This window comes from Morus notabilis, unplaced genomic scaffold, assembly GCF_000414095.1.
Source record: "Morus notabilis unplaced genomic scaffold, ASM41409v2 Scaffold948, whole genome shotgun sequence".
NCBI lineage: Eukaryota > Viridiplantae > Streptophyta > Magnoliopsida > Rosales > Moraceae > Morus > Morus notabilis.
The window spans coordinates 441,676-466,229 of NW_010362042.1; the positions used below are offsets into that span (position 1 = coordinate 441,676).

At 33.3% G+C, this 24,554-nt stretch overlaps 3 protein-coding genes across 3 annotated transcripts; 1 reads left to right on the plus strand and 2 right to left on the minus strand.

Annotated features, from left to right (window-relative positions):
- The first annotated feature begins 6,213 nt into the window (after positions 1-6,213).
- Positions 6,214-9,863, plus strand: LOC21401158 (solute carrier family 25 member 44). Its single transcript, XM_024167537.1, has 6 exons — positions 6,214-6,603; positions 7,521-7,902; positions 8,399-8,595; positions 8,834-8,972; positions 9,172-9,325; positions 9,481-9,863. Exons 1-6 carry the CDS (start codon positions 6,545-6,547, stop codon positions 9,501-9,503), a joined length of 954 nt encoding a protein of 317 aa, XP_024023305.1. The 5' UTR covers positions 6,214-6,544; the 3' UTR covers positions 9,504-9,863.
- Positions 9,864-12,257: 2,394 nt separating this feature from the next.
- Positions 12,258-14,194, minus strand: LOC21401159. Its single transcript, XM_024167538.1, has 7 exons — positions 13,936-14,194; positions 13,708-13,829; positions 13,579-13,631; positions 13,398-13,461; positions 13,247-13,289; positions 13,106-13,153; positions 12,258-12,652 (listed from the first exon to the last, which is right to left on the minus strand). Exons 1-7 carry the CDS (start codon positions 14,014-14,016, stop codon positions 12,500-12,502), a joined length of 564 nt encoding a protein of 187 aa, XP_024023306.1. The 5' UTR covers positions 14,017-14,194; the 3' UTR covers positions 12,258-12,499.
- Positions 14,195-16,064: 1,870 nt separating this feature from the next.
- LOC21401161 (receptor-like protein kinase FERONIA) lies at positions 16,065-18,677 on the minus strand. The gene has a single exon (XM_010101020.1). The coding sequence runs from the start codon at positions 18,675-18,677 to the stop codon at positions 16,065-16,067; it is 2,613 nt and encodes an 870-aa protein (XP_010099322.1).
- Between the last annotated feature and the right edge of the window lie 5,877 nt (positions 18,678-24,554).

The window sequence follows — 24,554 nt, forward strand, 5'->3', positions numbered from 1 at the left end:
TATATATATTTTTTTTTTTTTACTGTCTCGTTTTACAATTGTAACACGTAATTCTCTTACCCTTTTTCACAAAAACGCCTTTTCGTTGTTTGTGTTTTATGGACATTACTTGGCACACACGAACGGTGACGAAAATGAGAAAAAGAGGAACAATCTCCACTAGGCAATATTTCATGGGGTTGAAAAAATTTGCTCTTTTTTCTTTTTCCTTTTTTTACTTCAATTGAGATTGATATTTGGTGTTTCCAACTTTTTAAGGGGACAATATTGTTCCCTTTTTTTTTTTTGAACGGTATTGTTTCCAATTTATAGTGCATTGTTTTTGTTAATTTTCGTGACCTTGTTCATTGGATGTCTCTCATCTCTATGCCAATGTAGACGTAATAATTCCTTTTGAAAAATGCCTAAACTTCCTCTTTTTTTTTTTTTTTTTCTTGAAGATAGAATTTGTCATTAGATATCATAATGTTTGCCAGATGGGAGTCGTGGAATTTTTTTTTTTTTTTTTGGTTTTCTAAACCTTCATTCGGTGGGTTTTATTGATAGAAAGTCAAGTGCTTGTAGATTTTATTTACAAATAAAAAAAAAATACGTGGGTCATTTTCTCTAAAGTCTTTGCTTTTGTGATTTTCTCTCTCTTGTTTTTGTTTGACTCAACCTTTTTTTATGAATTGTGTGGGTCATAAAAAAGAAAATTAGCCAATGGAAAAAAAGGGTGAAGAGTTTGTTGAAAAAAAGAAAATAATTTTTTTTTAGACCACATTCCTTAGATTTTTTTTTTTTTTTTTTTTGCTGAAGCATTTTTTAGAGGTTAATGCCTGACAGACCACAAACGTATAAGGACAGCTCATTTTAATGACGTGTGAGCGTGAATTCGTCGCTTAAATCCGCGTTTCATGTCCACGTGTCATCATCAGTGCCTATCTGTATAGAAAGTGAGTTCCATTTCACTTTTTTTTTGCTCGGACTTTTTTTTTTTCTTTTTTGTTAATGTACACTGTACAGTTGTAAACTCCCCTGGATCTCTCTCTGTCAGCTTCTCATCTCACGCACGTATCTGTTTTCTTTTTCTATTTTTTGGTTTCTTTTGATGGGATTTTCCGAATAATTGATCAATGAAGGATTCGTTTATTTCACCGATTTAAGTTTTTAATTTTAAATTTTTACAGTAAAAAATTTTTAAAAAATGTCACATTTAACTTTTTCTGTTACAGTAAAAAGCTCTCAAAAAATATCACATCTCAACTCAAATTAAAAATTTAAATCTATAAAGTGAACGAGGCCAAAAACTCATTTTATCTTTTTACATTTTATTTCTCGACATTTATTTTCCTTTTATCTCTATACAAATTATTTTCCTATGTTCATGTCAGCTTCTCAACTCATGCACGTATTTTTTTCTCTTTCATCTTTTTTTTTTCTATTTTTCTGTTTCCTTACCAAAATTAATTTTTATCTTTTTTATTATGAATTTAAATTTTATGAGAAAATTCATCAATAATAATTTTTTTATTAAAATTTCTTGAGAAAAAACTACAACAGAACTAAATTATGAGTTCAACCCGCAAGAACTAAATTAATCCATCATTCCTTTAGCAAAACTTTATTACCCAAACAAAAGAAGGGAGAACAAAAAGAGAGAAAAAAAAGGAAAAAAAAAAGTCCACAGGAGAGAATAAAAAAATATTGAATGAGTCTAGATTTTTATTTTTTATTTTTGATAAATATCATTTTATTAGTATAATTCTTTGATTAAAAAGATTATGAATTAAGAGTAACAAATAAAAATCATAATTCATACACTTTTAAAAAGTATTTATCAAAATTATTCGAATGGACCCAATTTAAAATGAAGAAAGTACAGTTCAATACGGCACCGGATTAGGCAAGCATTCACATTCACCCCCGAGCAAATTATTATATAATTCTCACAAAATTAATTTCATAAATGCACTGAACTATATATCTTGGAGATATTTCTTTTTGAAAGTGTCCATTTCTTCCCTTCAATTAGACAGAGGCGTTCAAAATTCTACCAACATTCAAAATATTGGTATTGTTCTGACTCGTTTATAATATTATATAAACTATAATTTTATATTAAAAGAAGGTATAAATAATAGATTTATAAAATTAAATTAAATAAATAATAATTTTAGATTTAACGGTTTATTATGTAAATGTTTTATTTAAATTTATTATAAATATTTTTTAACGTATTTTTTTAACAATTAGTAAAATATTTTTTACTACATAAATAAAATATTTTTTACTGATCGTAAAAGAAAACATTTAAATAAACTGCTATTCATTTCAAATAATTTATGTCTAATTTCCTCTTATTTTTTATTTAAATAAGGGACTTAAATACTTTCTTCCAAATCCATTAACATTACAGAGGATTTAAAGAGAACAAATGTATTATACACCATTTCTTTTATATATAATTAAGGTACATTGAATTAGGATATATATAATTTATGGGCATTTATAAAATGAAATAAAATCATTTTAGTATCTTGTGTTATATCAAAACATGTAGTTAATATTTTATATTTTTTATAATATTAAAATGACACTTTCAAGTTTTTAAAAACATCTTTTAAGTACTTTTAGACCCTTTTATGAGATATAAAATGTCATTTATACCCTCTCATTAATTAACTAAAGATCAATAAATTTTAAAACAAATTCTGAAATTATTTTTAAACATTTAAAAATTAACCAAAAAAAAAACTTAGAAACAAAAAAACTTCTCTCTCAAGCAAACTCTCTCTTCCCCATTCTTCCCTCCGGCAAGTCCAGCTGACTTTAAGGATTATTTTCATAATTACTCTTGAAATATGTACCTTAATTCAAAACGCGTCATAATGTTTTAAAATGGTTCAAAACGCCTTTTAATTTATAAAAAAAATTCAAAACACCCCTCCCGTACAATTTCGTATACAACACTAACAGATTCCATGACGTGGCATTATATTATCATATTAAAACTTAATTAATCTGAAAACAATATGAATTAATCTCTAAGAAATGAATTAATTACTAAAAAGATTAAAATTATTTTCTAAAACTAATTTTGAATATTAAAAAAATCATTTAAAAACAAAATAAAAAACTTCGCAAATCTGAGATCTGAAAAAACCAGCCACTTGAGCACCAACCTCCGGTGCCCAGCCCTTCTACGCCCCTCTCATCCTCCGGTACCACAAGTCCAAAATCGCCGCCGAGTTTCTTCACCAACAACCTCTGCCATCCACCTCCAATATTCACTCTCAATCGAGTCCCCCAACTCCATCCACCCCACAACCTTCAAGATCTGTTACCACCCACCTCACATTCCAGCCAGTCCCGACCAAATCCGATGACGACCTCTAGAATGTGAGGTTTCGTAACAAGTTCGGCGAGAGAGAAGAGGAAGGGAGAAAGGTTTTCCTTTTCATTTTTTTGTTTTGATCTTAAGTGTATTTTTTTAAAGGAAACTCGTGAGATTTCAATGAAAGGGAGAAAAGTCATTACAGACAATATTGGTAATCCAATTTGCTATCTTATCAATCCAACAATAGGATGAGCCTGACAGGAGACCAAACTTTGCAATCTCAAATTGGCCAATCTGGGCACATGAGATATTCATATAAGAAGAGAGAGAGAGCAAATATATGCAATAATAGGACCACTAAGACCCAACACCTCATTCTTCGTGACACTTTTAATCACTAATGCAACGCCGGATTCAGCAGTATCAATCTTCCATCCCTGCTCTGTTGCGAAACTGAGGATGCCTTTGGAATTAATTTTTGGTTGAAAACAATTTTGTACGTCTTCTAAGGTACGAAAATGAAAATACTTTGTAAATTGTATTTGTTTAATAAATATTTTGAAAATGAAAAAAAAAATAATAAGAATGATTTTTATAAAAAAATTAGAAAACGATTGAAAATTATTTTTCCTTTTATGTTTTTATTTTCTAGTACTTATATAATGATAGGGAAAATCCTGATGTTAATTAATGTAATTTACGTAATTAAATCATGAATTTTCTAGATAATGACATATTTTGTAATGAAAGATTTATGGAGATAATAATATTATTCTAAAATTATAGTACTTATGTAATGAACCGAAAAATCTTGATGTTAATTAGAGTAATTTATGTAATTAAATCATAGATTTCTTAAATAATGATATATTTTGTAATGAATGATTTTTGGAGTTAATAATATTATTCTAAAATTCTATAAATAAAATTTTATGTCGAAAATTTTTATGTTATGACTCGTTGATAATCCTCACCGCGAATTAAGGCGGGAGAAATTTTTTATTTGACTATAACTCGTAATTCTGTTCATAAGAATTTATGAGTATTGTACAGTGTTAGTAATGCTTCGAGAAGCACTCTAATATTTAAAGAATTCCTTAATTACCAATTAATAAAATCAAAGTTATGTGAGTCGCGTTTTCGGTAAAACTGTAAAGCTGGGCTCAGAAATCGATACTGTCAGTTATCATGTTTTACTGAGAGTTTTAAGAGACGGCTTCTTAGATTAAGGTTGTCTCAACTTATTAATAATATTATAATATATTAATTAATAATTATAATCAAACACGATTTTATTTTTTTATTATACTCAAAATAATTTCTTAAAAAATTAATCAAATGCAATTTCAGAATCAGTCTCAACATGATTTTTAAAATAATCTTATTTTCACATTTATATTAAAAGCAAAAACATTTTAAAATCATTACCAAATGGGCCCAAAAATTTTCTTTTTCTATTTAAAATAAGTTTTTGTATCGTTATTTTTTAATATTTAATTATTTTGATAAATTATGTCAGACCTTAATATCTTTTAAGTAATATTTAAGATGTGACATGTCAACAAATTAAACATGTTAGTATTATAAATGGAATGAAACGAAAGAGACATTTTGAATCTTTTTTTTTTTTTTTTTTTTTATAGATAGGGTGTTTAATAATTTTAAAAAATTTAAGGACGCTTTGAATTAGAAGGTATTTATGAAAATAATTCTATTTTTAATTTATGATTTATTATCATCGATTTGCTTGTGTTGTGATGTGTTCTTTAATTTGAGAGATTTTGATGGATTGAATTTTCCTTTTACTTGGTTTCTGTAATATGGTTATTAATTTGGGAAATGATGAACTCAGCCTTTTTGGGACGGTGGTGATGGAGTCGGCAACGGCGTAATGAGCCCACATGCGTTAACCACAAACTCAAAGCCTTCACTTTTTATATGTGTTATTTATTGTAGATTTTGTTTGGTTGGTTTAATATTGTTTACAGATTTGGTGGGGAAAAAATGAAGAAAATCTTATCTGGGTTAGAGAAAAGAAGAGAGAGAAATGCAGAGTAAGAGAGATAGAGAGGGGGTGAGAAAAAGAGAGGAGAGAGTCGAGACAGAGACTCAGAGAGGAGAAGCGAGAGGTATTTTTTAATTTTTTCTACAGTACTTTTTTAAAATTTTAATGCATTTTGTAAAATTTAATTCAGAATAAATTAATGAGAGGGGTAGTTTAGACATTTCACATCACAAAAAGTTGTTACAGTATCTCAAAGATGTTTTTAAAATTTAGGCTTCATTTCACAATTTAAGTCATAACTCAAATTTTTTTAGTACAATATTTTTTTTATAAAAATTTAAATTTAATTTTTTATTATAATATTTTTCTCTCATATACACAATTTAAATTTTTAACTTAAGAGTTATGAAACAAACATACTCTTAAAATGTATCAATTTTAATATTATTAAAAATGTAAAATGGTAATTGCATGTTTCATTATAATATATGTACAAAAATGATTTTTATCTTTTATAAAATTATAAATCTTTAAGGAAGTATTTGATACGAGAATTCGTGTCATGAATTAAATCATAATTCATGACTCGTTATAGTATTTTTTCTCATAAAAAATATACATAAATTAGAATAATTCTCAATATAATTCTGAATCCGAACCAAACTTATACTAATTTATTAAGTGCCGTTTAGTTCGTTAATTTAAGTTTTTAATTTGAGTTGAGATGTAATTTTATATGAGAATTTTTTATTATAATAAAAAAATTAAATGTGACTGTTTTTAAAATTTTTTTACTATAATAAAATATAAATTCTAAACTCAAATTAATGAAAAGAGAGGGGTATAAAACATGCGACAGATTTCGGCTCTAAACAAGACCTGATTTTAACCAAAAAAACGTTTCACCACGAGGCAGCAAGCCTTCAACCGCCGAACGAGCGCCCATCAAGAAAACTCCATAAAAAAAGTCAGAACAAAAAAAGAAAAAACAAAAATCAAACGAAATTCATAGAGAGTGGATTCAGCTCCAAGCAATCCAAAAAGTGCCAAACCTGGAGAAAAAACTCATTCTCGGCGGTTTCGAAGTTTAACAATCTTTAAGAAATCTGTTCTTCATAGAGAGGCGCCGTTTCGGAGATCTTCAAGATTCTGGTTCGTCTTCCGAGAAGAATGCATTGTTGATATATTTTTAATTTTTCGTTCAAGATTCGGCGGATTCCATGGCTGCATCAAACGCTCGCACCCAGTCATTTGGTCAGACCGAGATTAACTGGGACAAGTACGGTTTCCATTTCCACTTTATGTTCATTTCTTTGTTTAATTAAGTTCGCCTCTTTTGTTTTGGGTATAATATAATCGCTGTCTTATTCACCTTTATAGTTTTAAAGATCGCAATTTGTTATGTATTTTTCCCTCTTTTTATGGTTTGCGGATATGGAATTTATGTATTGTCATTTTGTTTGATTCCTGAGAATTGGGATCTGTGGAAGAGTTGGACGGAAACTATTGGAAAATTGTAAAATATTAGGTTTGACGAAAGAGTGAAAGGAAATTTTTGTATTTGTATATAAGTGGGCATTTTTTCAAACAACTGGAATTAAAAGAGGATTTTTTTTTAAATTTATTTTTGTTATTTGGATTGGTTTTCGGGGCATTACATCATCCCAGGGATTTGAATGCTAAGATGTCGCTATACGTGCGTCTGTGTGTTTGTTTCATACTTCCATTCAATAAATATTATTGTGGGATTCTGTTGAAAATGATTTTTGATTCTTTATTTGGTTGTTTCCCATTTGGCACTTCAGTTTGATGTGTTATATTTTGATTGTTGAAGAAAATGTCTATGAAAATGGAGATGGAGAAGGGTTGAGAGTACTTGAGGGAGAAGTTGTTAGCTACATCATAGATTCTCTCTTGTTTCGATTATATTCATCTTAATCACGGTAGTGAAATTTTATTTGAATGACGAGTTTTGCCGTTGGAGTTTATGAAAAACTCAGGTTTCATAAATTGGCTACCTCTATGTTTGTTTTATTTATTTATTGTCCTTGTATTTGAGCGTCTCCTCAAGTTTGGCGTCATTGTTTTTATCCTCTTACTATTGGTTCAGCCTCTTATGCAATTGGTTAATGCTTTGGCTTTCTATTGGATTCTTTGAATGTCTAAATCTTTGTTTCTCTTTATCCAACTCTGCAGGCTTGATAAAACTAAATTTTATGTCGTAGGAGCTGGCCTCTTTACGGGAGTTACAGTAGCACTATACCCAGTTTCTGTTGTGAAAACCAGGCTACAGGTTGCTTCAAAGGACGCTGCTGAGAGAAATGCATTCTCTGTCATCCGTGGCTTACTTAGAACAGATGGGATTCCTGGACTCTATAAAGGGTTTGGCACAGTAATTACTGGTGCTGTTCCTGCCAGGATCATATTCCTTACTGCTTTAGAGACTACCAAAGTTGCGGCCTTCAAGATGGTGGAACCATTAAAATTATCTGAGCCCACACAGGCAGCTGTTGCAAATGGCTTAGGTGGCATGACTGCATCTCTTTTCTCTCAGGCTGTCTTTGTTCCGATTGATGTGGTATGGAAACTCTAATCCTTGTTCTATGTTTGAATGCCGTCATCATCTAATTTTGGACGCCAACTAATATAACTCATACAATTAAAAAGGCAAAAAGTAAAATGAAATAAAAATTAGAAAGAAGAATTAAATAAGGAAGTTTGTGATGTATATGTAATTATGTATATGGATTTTGAGGAATGCGAGTTTGTGGTTTCTCATGTTGACATATGGTTGAAGTGTCGGATAAAATTTTAGTAAAATGCTTGTTTTGGGTTTCTTCAATCTCTTAGCAATTATGTATTAGGTCTCTCTCTCTCTATGTGTGTGTGTGTATATATATATATATATATATATATTGCTATAACTTTGTAATCCTGGTTTATTTACATTCATAGACACACATGTAATTTATGAATTGGATCTTTCTTATCATCTAGTTTTGAATCCATTAGGAAGAAAATAAATGAAGAGGAGAAAACATGCTAATACTCTTTTGGTTGTGGATCCTCGTTAGGTTAGTCAAAAGTTGATGGTACAGGGGTACTCGGGCCACGCAAAATATAATGGAGGCTTGGATGTTGTTCGTAAGGTTTTGAGGACTGATGGCATCTGGGGATTATATAGGGGTTTTGGCCTATCAGTTATGACTTACTCCCCTTCTAGTGCAGTTTGGTGGGCAAGTTATGGTTCAAGCCAACGGTTCATCTGGAGGTGAGAAATGATTATCTTTATCTATGAACTTTAAGTGTGTTGAGCGAGCTAGGTTAGCGTAGACTGAGCTAGAATTGAATCCTTGATTTATAAAATCACAAGTTCAGAAATTGAATATGATGACAATGTATCTTTAGCATAAATGGTCCTAGCTAGCAAGTAGTAACCAATGATTCATTGTATGTTTTGATGTCAACAATCAGGTTGTCTAGTATATGATTTGTGATCTGTACTGCAGGATCTTGGACAATGGAAATTCAGAAAAAGCTCCTGGCGAGGGGAAGATAATGTTAGTCCAAGCCGCTGGAGGAATTATTGCAGGTGCAACAGCATCCTGCATAACAACCCCACTGGACACCATCAAGACACGCTTACAGGTATGTGGTATTCATGGAACATAGTTGATGTAAAACCATCTTAATTTGTCATCAGTTGCATTGCCCTGGTTTCTCGATTTCATCTTAATGAGTCTTATATTTACATATAGTCAATATGCACACAACAATTTTCCTGTACATTATGTTGCATAGATACTTTTTTTTAATTATATTTTAATTGGCTCTTGCTGCACCAAAGGTGATGGGACATGAAAGGGGGCACAATGCTAGGCAAGTTATTAAAAGCTTGATCAAGGATGAGGGCTGGAAAGGCTTCTACAGAGGCCTGGGTCCAAGATTTTTCAGCATGTCAGCTTGGGGAACCTCAATGATACTGACTTATGAATATCTGAGTATGGACTATAACATTCATTTTCTCCGTGTTATCCTTTTTTCTTTGGCACAGTTTTTCCGTCTCTTAACGTGGTTATTTTGTTGATGTTGGTACAATGGAAGCTTAATTCTCTACTCATGTACCACTTTTTTTGTACATTTAATTCTTATACAGAGCGCTTATGTGCCAAAGAATGATCGATTCGAGTAAGAAGTCCTCCATGACATTAGTTTCTAGCTTTGCAAGGGTTAGATTCGGTTCCTTTAGCTAGGTAGGATCAACATATTTTGGACGATGGCTGTTTTTGATATACACCAGAATTTATTACATTGCAACTGACTTCCAGAGCAAGCCCATGGTAATTTGGAGGCCGATAATGTGTTTTCATAATTCATTTACTTAAACATTTTTGGAAAAAGGACTTGAGATCCTTACCGAGGTTTTTGAAGTTAAATTTTGTTGTATCGCTCCATCAATTGAAATTTTTTTTCCTTCTCCTATAGCGAGTGCATATCACTGTGCAAAGAAAATTTTATTAATTACTCTGGAATAAATACCATCGTTGCTTACTCTTTTCCCATGTATACTATGTTATGATGTCATTTTTTTTTTTTATTATGATGTGTTATACTATGCTATGATGTTATTCTTCAAAACTATCCACAAATTTTGCAAGATAATTTATGAACAATAGACGGCGTGGCGATTTCTTTTTCAACACTGGAAGGTCCAGCTCCTCCGCAGGAATTGAAAAAAAGAAAAAGAAAAGCTAAACATTGAAATTCTGTGTCAATGTATGTGTAGAGTATCACAATGTTTAGAATCGCCCACTATGGTCACAACAATAATAACTGAATATAATATATATACATATATATATAGGTAAATAACTTTCGTTAGAGTACATATATAAAGCGTGGTTACACTAACCTCTGATGGGATCTTCGAGAACTGCGGAGATGAAAAGCTCATCCCCAAGCTTATCCATAGTAAAGGTCTATAGCCGAGGCTCTTGAACCCATCCAAATATTCCTCCATATCTTCTTTCCTACAAAAGAAACGGTCTATCCAAAGAATCCCTTTCCGCCGAAGGACACGGTCTCAATCAAACAACACAAACTAAAGAAGTTCCATTCCTATCCAACCATCCAAGAACAGAGTGGAATATATCATATCAAGGGTATTGTCCAAAAAAGGCAATCTTGAACCAACCGATATGTAGAGAGGAAGAAGACCTCTTAAGGCAATGACTTCATTGAAAGGAGCCCCTAAGTTCAAAGTAGCCGATGCAATGGTGACATTTCACTCTTTCATTATAGCAGCAAACGTTCCGGTACTAGGGCTAAAATCAAGACCGATCAGGATCTCCCCTGGCTTCAAGCTCAGAACTTTGTCAATGGTGAATTCTGCAGAGACGGACTCGTTCTTTGGAATATCCCACCTTTGTTTTGAGAGGCTGAAACAATGGGCACATTTGAAGAAACCTCTTTTGTCCACTGTCTCATTAGAAACAAGACAAGGGTAGTCCTTGCACTTGTAATGGCTCCACAAGATGTTAGCATCACTCGGTTGAGTCCATAGAGAGGAGTTTATAGGAAATGGCTTAGTGTAGTGAGCTGGTGTTCTTGTGAAGCATCTTCTTCTTGGCAATGGGTCGCACCCGTTGGCTATCAGCTTCTGAGCCATATCCCAATTGTCTGGACATGTCCCGTGGAGCTTGTAACTCGTGTATCAGTCTAAATGAGAAGCCATACTTCGACATGATAATCAAATTGATGGGTTCACAGTCTCCAACCCAAAATAGTTTTTCTTCCCAATTAGCCAGCTGGGTTTAGGTGAAGTGTTAGTTATGAAGCTCACCTGAATTGAAGATCTTCGGGAGCATCAGCTTCATCTTCCTCGGGTTCACTTAAATCTCGATCCATATGACTTACCACCTCATTTCTTTCATCCTCATTGTTGCTGCACAGACCGGATATGCTATTTGAAAGCTTGTCCAAAGAAAGGGCAATGTGAAGAAGTTGATCAGAAACTTTGGCAAGGTTTTTAGATTCTGAACTCTCATCATGCAGTTGCTTGAGCAAAACTCCTACTTGGGTCTGCAGGTGGGATATTTGGCTGTGAAGTGAATAAGGTAGGCAGCCACTTTGACTGTAGAACACGCGGATACGCAACAGTGGACCCAATTGTTATCATGGCAAGGAGGCTGGCAAGAAGAAGAGTGCATAACATGAAGGGAAGAAGGCCTCCATTAAGGCATTTCCAGGGCTTTGGTGTTTTTTTTTTTTTTTTGGCGGCATTGTCTAAAATTGAACTTTTCATGGAATGACTTTTAGTGAAGCCTTGATCCAATCCTTCTGGAGTTGACTTCATAAGCAAGATCAGTGACTTTTTAAAATAATAATAATAATAATAATAATAATAATAATAATAATAATAATTTCATGTTTCAGGCTTTTCGATTTCGTAGGTGCTCAGACGTCTCTCTATATAGTTATTTGCCATGAATGTGTGATGCTCAAGAGACAAGCATCTTCTTACTTAATTGAACATTCCGAAATCCAAGCAATCAACTCAAAAAACACGTTATTTCGCATTAAAATCTTGATTAACTTGCACGTTATGGATCACTCATCCATGGTCAAGAAGAGTTTAATACTCGGGATGGGAATCATAGAACATATTACTGCCCATACAAAGTGTGAAGGCTCCAAGTTTTCAACAAGTTGGATCCAATAAACGAACATCCGTTCATTTCACCGATTCGAGTTTAAAATTTGAATTTTGTTATAGTAAAACGCTCTAAAAGACAGTCATATCTAACCTTTTTTTTACTACAGTAAAAAACTCTCACATAAAATCACATGAAACCTTTTCTATTCATTAGTACATTGCAGTCAGTACTAATTACAAAAAAAAAAAAATATTGGAGATCCTGTTTCAAGGATCGTAAAGAGCAAGATAAGTAGAGTTACTACTACTACTAGTCCTATTATTTTTTAAATAATAATAATCCTCATCTTCTTGCAATAAGTCGGGGGGAAAAAAAAATTTCTTGTCGGAATAAATATTGCATTCCTATATTTAGGCGTTCTTCATATTGTTGAAAAACAACACGATGCATGCTAATGCTATCAAGGGGCGAATTTCATGCTCAACACAACTACGTAAACTCTGTTTCCACCTTTCTTAGTTACAAAACTCGCCCTTCATCATTGTCATCTTCATCATCATCTCTGCTCAATTCTGCATAGTCTTCAAGAGTTGCCGATGGAAATAACTCCCCAACCTTGTTTACACTCTCGATTGTAGTTTCAGCTGAATCATTCGATTTCCCTTTGTTCATCTGTTCCAGTAGGATGGAAAGCGAATAAGAGTGAACATGACACATTCTATAAGCTATACTATATGACAGACATGAATACAACGTGCTCACCCAATAGCAAAGAATGGTAACATGGACAAAACAGTTTCATATTGCATATAAGAAGAGTACAAAAGTTAAAACCATACGTTCTCATAAATTTCAGATTCATATTGCTGACTATAAATGAAAATTCACAACTGCACACATAAAAGAGCCAACTTGGAAGAAGAGGAAAATGAGGTGAAGCGATTACCACCAACACTTTATAGAAAATACACTGACATATACACATAAATCATCAAATGGGAACTTATAAAATGAAACAAATATAGAGAAAAACAATTCCAACAATTCGAATTCATTCGCAGACATTTATTTTAGAAGAACAAGTGAAAGAAAGTAAACAGAGAAACGGAGAAAATGGAAGCTTACAGCTCGAACTAGAGACCTTCTGTCCCTTTCTCGAGCATTCTTGATAGCCTGATAGCAAAACCAACAAATCCCATCAACATTCAATTCAAAACCAACCTTTTACATTCCACCAAATTTCAGAATTTCAAATAACAGACAAACCTCCTCAAGCATCTTCTGCTCAGCTTCTACTTCAGTCAAATCCCTAAGACATTTTAATAAAAGTTGAAACGAAAATTCAACGTAAATTAGAAAACTTTCCAACACAATATAATTTGCAGATGAAATAACATGGAACATTTGTGAGGCAAACCTTCCAACCGTCTGGCTCACATGGCAACAACACTTTGCACATAAACCATGCTCCTTGGCACAACCTAACAACAAAACCCAAATAACAAAAACATTATAAACAACTGTAAAATCAGTTTCAGAGCAAATCATTAAAACCAAAAAAAGAAAAGGGTAAAAAAAGCCTGTAATTTGAAGCTAACCGTGACATAGATTATGGTAAGCCTGACGGACATTGCGTTTCGAACAACGTTGGCTGAAAACGTTTCAATTGTTACTTACAAAACTCACCCAATCAATACAAAAAATAAAAAGAAAAAGAAAAAAAATACCATTTGGCAGGCTCGGAGAGAGGCTTGTACTTGCCGTAACGGCGTTTCCACTCGATCTGCTCCTTACAGCGATGGCATACGCCGGTGACCTCCGACAGCGGCCTGAACCTCCCTCCAACTTCCTAAACATTCACAGCCGAAGAATTTTCTTTCTTCAATATCTTAAACAAATTTAATTCAGAAAATTGGGAAAAAAATCAAAATCTGATTGTGGATTGAAATAATCACCGTCTCGTTGATTTTGCGACCGGCGTTAGGTTTCCAAGCGAACTTGTTCTGGTGCTTGGGAGGGCCGTGCTTATTGCTCATCTTCTTCCTTCCTTCCTTCTATCGTTCAGAGCTCGACTGATTCTGATTCTGATTCTTCAGTTGATTCTTTTGGGATTCGGAACGAATGAAGTGCGAGTCTCCGTTTTGAAGGTTTTGTTCCCAGGTTTTTAGGCCTTTCGAACGCGGGGGAGGATTCTGGGGTTTGAAGGGGTTTGGGCTCTCTGTGGTGACTGACTGATGAGGTTGAGCCCATTAGGATTTTGGCCACTTTCGGTTGGTGGATAGTGAAAGAGAAATCTTAACAAATATTCGTTTAAAATACACAAGTCTTAATTTTTATCTTTTACATTAAATTAATATTTGTTTTAGTTAAATAATTATCTAGTAACAAATAGTACTCTGAGAAATAAAAATCTAGATCTATATTCTTTTAAAGTATATAAGTTTTGAGCTTTATCCCTTATTCTTGATTAATACATTTTTAGTCAAATAACTATATTAGTTAAAAGAATATTAATCAATAGTAAATGGTAAAAATCCTGACTTATATACTTTAATGGTAAGCTCAACAATTTTCTCAAAAGAGATAGAGACAATCACGTAGTAAACCACAAAAATTTAAGATTATTTCCAATGTAAATGCTAATGTCAATTGGATATTTGACACTAAAAAATATGATAGGACAGTACTATTTTTATTTGTACTCTATTACATAATACTATTTGAAATACTAAATATACTTTTTTTTATCATCATTAAAGTTTTAAAAGTTGTAAAAGTAGACTTTTAAAATAATTTAAAAATAGAAAAGATGCAATGATTAAATGAAAAAAGTAAACATATCAACCAATAAGAATCAAATGCTACATTTGCCAAATCCTAGACTTGGTGGAAAATTTATCACAAAGTATAACATATAGAAAATTTAGCACAATAAATAGCATTGCATTGAATAGTGTTTTTTTTGTTGCACTAAAATGTTAAATTTGCAATTGACACATCAAATATAACATTGTATTGGAGTTGCTCTAATAGCTTTAAACTCTAAAATTATTTACATATATATGTCTATTATGCAAGAGATGAAAAAATGAATGTTCATAAAGTTGTGATATTTACACATAAATCTATAAATCCGTAATAATATTCTTAACTTTTGTTAACCACCCGAAATCACCCATAAAAAAGAGTATTCAAAATAATATTATATTAATAATATTGTTAAATTAAATATTTGTTATAAATATAGCGTATAAAAGTGATCATTTTGTATAAATATTTTAAATATGCCGTAAAAAGTTGCTTTTTATTTATTTTTATTTTGATATTACCTAAATACTCTTCGAAGACTGAATTCGGAGAAATCAGATCATTTTTATAGTGGGGAATGATCATGTCCGAATTCAGATCATCTTTATAGTGGGGAATGATGATGAAAATCTTATAGTGGTTAAAAGAGGACACGAGTCTAGACGCATTTCTCTAGATTTTCTCTCTCTCTTTTTTTCTTTATTAAGAAACAAGAGTATTTTTTCGTTTGCTCAAAAAAAAAAAAAAAAAAAAAAACTCACTGAATAAAAATAGTGATCTGCAAAACTATATTGAATTATTAATAAAATATATGTCTTATTTGTTGGACTCACATCCTTTTTTTTCCTAATATTTCTGTAATGTAATCAGCATTTACCACTCTATTACTTCGAGTGTTATTTATTCATTATATATCTTCATCTTCTGCTCGTCATTGCTTTTAAATTCATTTTGTAAAATTTGTTTGTCCTTTTCCCCAAAACATACTAATAAAACATTAAGATTTATAGAAATAAAAGTTGAAAACAAATCGAAAACAAACTTTCCAAATATGAATTGAGTACATTCTTTGGATCAAACATTAGCAAACCATATATATTGTCTATCTTTTTTGAATGATTAGCATATCATACACCTGGACATATTACAAATCCATTCACGTACTCCACTGCATGTGTACGGCTTTATGTTGGAAGACCTATAAACCTAGCTAGTAACACCAAAGTTCTTGCTATATATATATATATATATATACGTATATATATTTAGCTCCCAACTATCCTAGCTCTCCGACAAGAAGCGTTCGGAACCAGACGTCACTCTCCTCACTCTCTTCCCATCTAAACACCGACGTTTCAGTGCTGTTTTCCTCCGATGACTTCCCTTTCCCAGAATCCGACTCCTCATCATGACTTTCTCGTGAACCAAACAACCTCCTATCTTTCCCATCAGCCATCTCAAATCCAACGAATTCATCGACTTTCTCATCGCTCTCTTGAAGCTCCATCACAAACTCAAGCCCTCCTACCACATCCGCCATCGACGGCCGCAAAATTCCGTCGTCGGCAACGCACCGTACTGCGATCTCTGCAAACTTCTTTAAACACACCGCCGCAATCTCGCCCTCCAGATTCGGGTCCACTATCTGCTCAATCAACCCGTTCTTGTAACACTTTTGGGCCCAATTCGCCAGGCCCACTTGCTCCTTCGGTAAGGCCCGGCCCATCGCCGGCCTACCGCACAGCATCTCCAACAACACCACCCCGAATGAGTAAACGTCGGATTTCTCCGTCAACTGGTGCCTCCGGCAATACTCCGGGTCCAAATACCCAAAACTTCCCTTGACCTCGGTACTGACGTGGGTGTCCAAAGCCGAAGTGGGGCCCATTCTAGAAAGCCCGAAGTCCGAAACCTTCGCGACCCACTTCTCGTCCAAGAGTATGTTCGTTGACTTGACGTCTCGGTGGATGATCACGTGGTTTGCACCCGTGTGGAGGTAGTGAAGTCCACGCGCCGCCTCGACGCAGATCTGCAGCCGCTGCTTCCACGGCAGTGCGGGATTCTCGGTGGGACCGCTGTACAGGTGGTCGCGGAGCGTCCCGCGCGACATGTACTCGTAGACAAGGATCATCTCGTTCCGGTCGTCGCAGTAGCCGATGAGGGAGACAAGGTGAACGTGTCGGAGCTTGGAAAGCATCTCGATCTCCGTCCTGAACTCCCGAGCACCCTGCTTTGACCTCGGATTCAAACGTTTGACCGCCACATGGATTTGGTTGGGTCCGGCGAGGCGTCCTCTGTACACGTTACCGAAGCCGCCGACGCCGATGATGAGCCTCTCGTCGAAGTCGCACGTGGCCGCTTTGATTTCGTTGATCGTGAAGTGACGGCAGAGATCAGACGGCAGCGATGAACCTTCCTTCCTCCTCTTCTTTGAGGATATTATGATTCTCTTGTAGAAGAATATAAGCCAGCATACGAAGAGACCTAGCACAAAGCTAAAAACAGCTATGCAGATTATAGTGACTTCCAAGATTGATGACTTCTTTTTGTTTCCTTTTGGCCATGGCTTTGGTTGAGAAACTGTGACGGAGTTTGCTGGATCCGGGTTCGGTCCGGCGAGATTTCCATTAGATTGGTTCAATTTAAATATCTCAACACCGTTTAGCATTGCGTTGTAGTACTCTGGCTTTGACCTATTGTTGGGGTGAAGTTCAAGCAATAGATATCCCTCTTGATTGTGGCTTTCTTTTTCTACAAAGACGATGTAGTCTCTGTACACAGGGATTTTGGAGCCGCGGCTGTAGTAAATGACGTCCATTTGTTCCTCAGCTATCATGCTATTCATGTATATAGAGAACACCCTTTGATTCTCAACGGTCACCTCCAGAAGAGTCTCGCAGAAGTGAAGCCTAACGAGGTAAGAAAAGCCGGCGTCGAGCGGAAATAGCCACGTGAGGTTGTACTTGGTGTTGTTAAGACCCTTTGGATCCATTTGGCGAAATGTTGTGTAAACGACCTCGGGTGCAGTGTAAGCCGGCGTATTGGAGTTGTACTCGATTGTGACGTTAGACAGGTAAGGAGTTGAACCCGCTTTGTAACTATACAAGTAATTCAAGTCCTGAATCCAGGTTCGCAACATTCCGGTGTCGTTTATGCTGAGAACAGCTCTTCCGCCTACGTTTAGTCTGTACACGTTCTCAAGAGCGGTGCCGTTCGTGAACAAGAACGGGGTTTCCTTGCTGTTGACGAAGGTGATCGGTTTGTCTGTTGGGGCTGTGTAGAGATTTTCCGGCATGGAAACAATTTCGATGCCGTTGATGAACGCATAAGAGTTTGGAGATGGATTAAAGGCTAATTCGAATAGGTTGAATTGGTTGTGATTATTGGCAACGCTGATGATGAATTCTTTCACAAAATAAGGTGAGGTCCGAGAGGAAGCAAAAAGAGAAGCGCTGAAGTTGTTTAAGAGAATGAAATTATCGGCGGTGACAGAGAAGAAAGAATCGGATTTATTGAGGCCAGAGTATGTGGCGGAATAAAAGTAGAGACGGACAAACTTCGGCCCCGGTGACAAGAGATGAAAAGAGTACGTGAATTTGGAGTGAAATATGCGAGCGGTCTTGTAAGGGACTTTGGGGGCAGAATTATAGTCTTGTTCCGAAGCGTTGGATTCTGAGGATGAGCTTTGTATGTTTTGTGAAGAGAAATGTTGTGAGTGAGAATCGCTTTCCCAGAGACGGCCTTGATCATTGTAATAAGTTTGGTTCGAAGATGAGCCACAATTAAGGAGAAAAGAGTCGGTGGGATTGTAAGGTGGTTGATCGGTTTCAGTTGCACCAGTGGGAAGAAGGAGAAGGAAAGTTGAGATGCAGATAGCTATGGTGTGCATGGTTGAAAATCTATTAGCTAGGGTTTGAACGGAGTCTCCAATACTTTTATGGCAGATAAATAGTTTTACTTTTATTAACATTGATGGAAATATATATATATATATATATATATATATATATTTCAAGGTGTTTGTTTTGTGGTCTTTGGATTGACATGATCATTTTGGTCAAGTGTCCTAATGGTGTTGGTCCTTGTAATTTTTCCAACGATGTCTACTTCCATGATGGCCTCTAAAACTCGTGCTCTTTTTTATTAAAATAATATAAAAAGGAAAACAGAACCTACTTGCACTTTTTTTTTATATATATAGATATATATATATATATATATATATATATATATATATATATTGATCAAGGTGTTTGTTTTGTGGTCTTTGGATTGACATGATCATTTTGGTCAAGTGTCCTAATGGTGTTGGTCCTTGTAATTTTTCCAACGATGTCTACTTCCATGATGGCCTCTAAAACTCGTGCTCTTTTTTATTAAAATAATATAAAAAGGAAAACAGAACCTACTTGCACTAGATATTTTGGCAGTTGTAAATTAACAGATTACTTAATCAAATATGGTTAAAACAGATTGTAAACGGGTCTATTTAAAAAGATCTGAAAAAAAATCTCTCTCTGGATGTGCAAATGGTAACTGTATAACTAACCATCGTTAATTAACTATAATCTTTGATTAACACTTCTAACCGTACAGATACATATACAATATATATATATATATATATATATATATAATCACACACACACACACACACACACACACACACATATATATATATATATATATTCCACCTTACATGATTAGATATTCATCCGCTTCTTGATTCTTCCCTTACGGATATCAAAAGTGATTAATTAATGTACATAAACCAAAGAATCAATAATAAGTGAAAACTAACTTTTGTTTATCTCATTGTGAGTAATATATATATATATATATATATATATATAGAAACTTTTACCCTTTTCATAGCTAGCATATAATACACGTAGAGACACATATACTAAACACCAAGACAATACAATTTACAAGTTCTCCTGATCATTATAAATAAACACATCACACCTATATAATCTTATGCACTATATAATATACCCCAAAGTAGCTCCTCGGACAACCACTGGAATTTTTAAATTTAGTAAAAACAAAAAAAAGAAAAAGCTCCTCGGACGACCACCTCGGCCTCGCCCTTAGGATCCTTGTCCTCCACGATCGCACTTATTGTAGATGGTACATGGCCGACTTTGCTTATTACTTTTCATAAGGCATGAGCCGTATTTAAGGGCATAACAAACTGGACCTTTCTTATTTGCAACGTCAAAAGTGATATACTTTTTCTGCTCAGCTAGGTTCCGTTGCATAAAAAACTCACCTAATTCTTCTCCGTTGCAGTCATCGATTGTGGCGTTGAACAGCCGGGCTCCGCTGGTGCCGTCAATGGACAGAGCCTCGACTTTATGAGCAATATTTGCTCCAGCAAGTGAAATCAGAACTAATATTACTAAGACGGCATAAGAGACCGTCATGAAATATTCTCTCTTCAGTTTCATTCTCATCTCTCTCTCCTGTATTACAAATCAGTTCATGAATACTGGCGTCCTACACACACACATATATATGCAAATACAATAAACATGCAGTTTTATGTTTTTTCTTAAAGCTATATATAAATCCAAGAATGTTGATTGATAGCACGTCTCTCCTACTTTTGTTCCTTGTTGCAATGGGACCGCGATCCACTATTATTGAAGAATGGGGCAATATTGATGAAGAAATGAACGGTGTCCTTACTTGTGTTGGCTGCGATCCACTATTGCTGAATAATGGGGTAATATTGATGAAGAAATGAATGGTGTCCTTACTTGTGTTGGCTCTACTTTTTTGTTGAACAAGTGGGAGTAGGGAGACAACGACCAGTTTTGGACCCGTGAAAATCTCAAACCAAACATTAATTATATATAGTAAAAATATCCGTGAAGCGAGTGTACTTTATTCATTGGACTCGGTTACATAAAACTTATATTTCAAATAACTTTTTTCTTTTTTATCTGATTTCTTTCTGTAATATCATTATACAACTGAGCTTCAATCCAATTTACAAGCTGAGTTCGTGAGTGGACAGTGGAGATCCACATTCTCGTAATTAAGAGGACGTTTGATTCTTAAATTTAAAATTATGGTCTATGATTTTAATTTTTAAAATTTAAATTTTTTATGAGAAAAAAATACTATAACAGAACCAAAAATCATAATTCTAAACTAACCAGAAGCTTTGAAATAAAACAAATGTACTTAAGTGGTTAAATAGTGCTACTTCAAAAGAACGTTTACAGATGCAATCAACGCGTCAGGAAAAATCACTAGGTATCGGTAGACTTTTCTCTAACACCAAAAACATCTTTTTGAAGGTTTAAACGATTGGATTTTGTTGAAACACGTCACATATCGTCGCTTCGTGACGAGTTTTGTTTAATGGTCTATTTCCACCAAAAACCACATTTTCTTGGTCCAAATCCAGCACCAGCTATAGATCTTCTAAAAACTGGAGAAAATACCTTATTTAATCTTGAAGTGATCCCAAAGCGATAAAAACTAGATCTTTCTGTATCGCCTCATTAATATATGTAAAATATAAATTTTAATTTTCACTTACTTAGATATATAATTAAATTATAAAAGTTTTATTTATGCTAATAGTAACAAAGTAGTATACAAAATAGTCTTAAACATATTACAAACACGAATACGAAAGGGGTATTTATCCTAGATGGCGTAGAATACATAATAGGGTCTTGCTGATAGAGAGTCCTTGAATCTCATATAGTTTCACAAATTTAGAAATATATACCATGTGAACCAAGAGCTTAATACATAATAAACACATTGATTTCATGAGCTCATAGCCACAAATTATATAACCCTTAAAGCCGGTAAGCCAGCTCCATTGCATATCAATTTTAATCCATAGTACGATCTTAAATTGCACCCTACATCTTTCATTGGTCCTTTCCCAGACATGTCTAAAGACATTAACAATGCGATTATCTCTGAAGAAGCCACGTATGATATGATGCAGAGATTTTCTTCTGATGGTAATCCAAAAACTCAGGATTTCCATGAATATTTCTTTCATTCCAAATGGTAAATGGCTAGCTGGGTTAAAACAATTTGGAGGAAATCGGTTCAATCTAGACGTACGTTCCTTCACTATTTGGGAGGCGCTTCGTGGCCGTCTTGCAATGGAGTACGTTTTGGAAAATGAGGGATTTTTGCTTCCTTCATGGTGATGCTTCTGCTATTTTGCTAAAGAAGATGTTGAGCACATTTTTCTGCATTCCAATTTTGCCAATTCTATATGGTCACGTTCACAGAAATTTTTGTACATGATGTTGTGCTTAAACCTCTAGGTACTAATTGAACTCACGTGCTATACGCGTGGGGAGCAATCCAACTTCTTTTTACGTATCGCAATTCAAATAAAAAGGATAACATAGGAAAAAAATTAAATAAGGATACATCTGAAGAAATATATTTAAATGAAAACACTTGAGAAAAAATTATTTAAAATAATTACATTAAAAAAGGATTACATTGTAAGAATCTTTTGAAAAAGAAAAAGACAAAAAATTAAGCACAAGCACATATGAAAAAAAATATGTTAATAGGAATAAAGTAAGAGAAAAAATGCATTTTAAAATCATCCAACATAAACAAATTAGAGAGAATGTATGTGTTAAAAAAATAATAGTTGTAGTTAAATAAGGCATAGAGAAAGAGAAATACACGTCACAATAACGTTTTCTAAAATAATATGTTAGAAACGAGACAAATTTAAAAGCATATAAAATTGGAATATAAAATCATAAAAAGGAACCAAAATAATAAAAAAAAAGAGTTAAAATTTTAGAGCAAGGAGCAAAGAAAAAGGATCGAAATTAAGAAATAAATAAATTTTAGGACAAGATAACCAAAATGAAAAAAAAAAAAAAACTTCAGGGCGAAAAAGAACCAAATGAAGAAATAAATAATTTTTAAGGCAAAAGAAAAAAATAAAATAAAAGACTAATAAATTTTAGGACAAAAAGAAAAAAAAAGGGGGAAAAATAAAGTTTTAGGGTAAAAGTTTAAACAAAAAATGAAAAGAGGACCAAAATAATAAAATAATTAAATTTTAGAGTAAAAAGCAAAATAAAATAAAATAAAGAGCTTGAAAAAAAAGTGAGGGAGAGGTTTCGATCCAAACGATACAGTTTTGATCAGAACCGCGTGGCTATGATATGATTATTGACGCTTCTTATATATGTAGTTTCTTCATGTGTTTAAAGCTGAGCTTATGGGTATTATTAACTTGTTACTGCTAATGAGTTTGCTAATCACTTCAATTAGAGTTTTCTCTAGTTTGAATGCGGCTATGCTAATTAAGTTGTTGATTTTTTTTTCTTTTTTTTGGCTAAAGCGCTTAAGTTGTTGATTTGTTGCTCTCTAAGAGTCGTTATATTCCTTGGAGATTTCTTTCAAGATGATGGGATCATGCTTTAAACTACTTAGATAAAATCGCCATTTGAGAATTCTTACATATTTTTTAGGAGCGCAAGCATGGTGCTGAAAAATTTGCTTCTCATATGGTCTACCCGGATTCTTGGTGGTTCTCTAGCCCTGAATTTTGCTCATTGATGGTCTACAGAGATATGGTAGGATTTTCTTGCTTTAGATTTTGTAAAAAATCGATCTATATAATAAAATAAATATGCCATACTTTTCCCGATGGATTTTGCCAATTTGGCTGGAGAATTTTCAACGAAGTATATTTGTAGGCTTTTTCTATGTGCAAGTCCATACTCTATCCTTCGAAGGTACCATTCGGTTTTCAACTTTGCTTTTGTTTGTTTCGGGTCACATTAGTTTTAGAGGTTGTTTTTAGCTTGTTTTGAAAAATTACAGCAAGTCAAGGTGTTTAATAAATCCTTCTTTTATCCAATAGTTTTTAAAAATGACTGTTAAATAACAGAATTTAAGAAGCATGTTAGTGGTTATTTTTCATAGCTACTTATGCTACCAATGTCGAAATTTACTATAATAACCTCAGTTATAAAATTTAATTTTCTATTTACCCATTTTATTTTTATCCATATGAAATTTAAAAAAACAAATATTTTTTTAGATATTTATTTAAAAATTGAAAATCTTTAATAAGTATACAATGCTGAATTTCACTCAAATATTTTTGATAATTATTAACATGTTTAAAACCAACAATAATAAATAAGAAATTTAATAATTTATTTTTTAGAAATACTTTTAATAATAAATTAAGATAAAAGTATTTTTGTGTAATATATTATGAATATTGACCTTAAAAATATAAAAGAAATTAACTAAAAATCTGTGTGATAAAGTATGTCTATTTTGGTCGTTATATATCTCACAATAATTTTATATATAGTTTACTAAACACCTAAATTTCTGCTTCTGGTATTTATAATAGTTTTAAAAAAAAAATTTATCAAACACCTACATACTTCTGGTCACAATAACTTCTGACTAACAACACAACAATAACAAAATTTTTTAACATCACATCAATGCCAAACTGGCTCTTAGTCTAGTTTTCCTTGCCCTCGATATGTTAATTTTGGGCTGCTTTTGTGTTCTCCTCTCATCGATTCTTTTGTAATTTTTATCATTTCTTTTCAATAATATTAAGTGAGGAATTGAAAAATATGGGATTTCTAGGTTTTGTTTTGTTTTTTTTTTTTTTTTTTCAAATTACAATCTGGCTTTGATATGCTAATTTTCCGATATCAGTTATTCGTTCTCATAGTTCTTTTAAAAAAAAAATGTTCTGCATCTTTGTGGAGCTTTT

Coding starts and splice junctions, on each gene's coding strand:
- LOC21401159 (XM_024167538.1), bottom strand. CDS start 14,016: ATGAGCAATAAGCACGGCCCTCCCAAGCACCAGAACAAGTTCGCTTGG. Junction 13,830..13,935: donor GTCGCAAAATCAACGAGACG/GTGATTATTTCA, acceptor GTGAATGTTTAG/GAAGTTGGAGGGAGGTTCAG. Junction 13,154..13,246: donor AGCAGAAGATGCTTGAGGAG/GTTTGTCTGTTA, acceptor TTTTGCTATCAG/GCTATCAAGAATGCTCGAGA.
- LOC21401158 (XM_024167537.1), top strand. CDS start 6,545: ATGGCTGCATCAAACGCTCGCACCCAGTCATTTGGTCAGACCGAGATT. Junction 7,903..8,398: donor TCTTTGTTCCGATTGATGTG/GTATGGAAACTC, acceptor GATCCTCGTTAG/GTTAGTCAAAAGTTGATGGT. Junction 8,596..8,833: donor AGCCAACGGTTCATCTGGAG/GTGAGAAATGAT, acceptor TCTGTACTGCAG/GATCTTGGACAATGGAAATT.
- LOC21401161 (XM_010101020.1), bottom strand. CDS start 18,677: ATGCACACCATAGCTATCTGCATCTCAACTTTCCTTCTCCTTCTTCCC.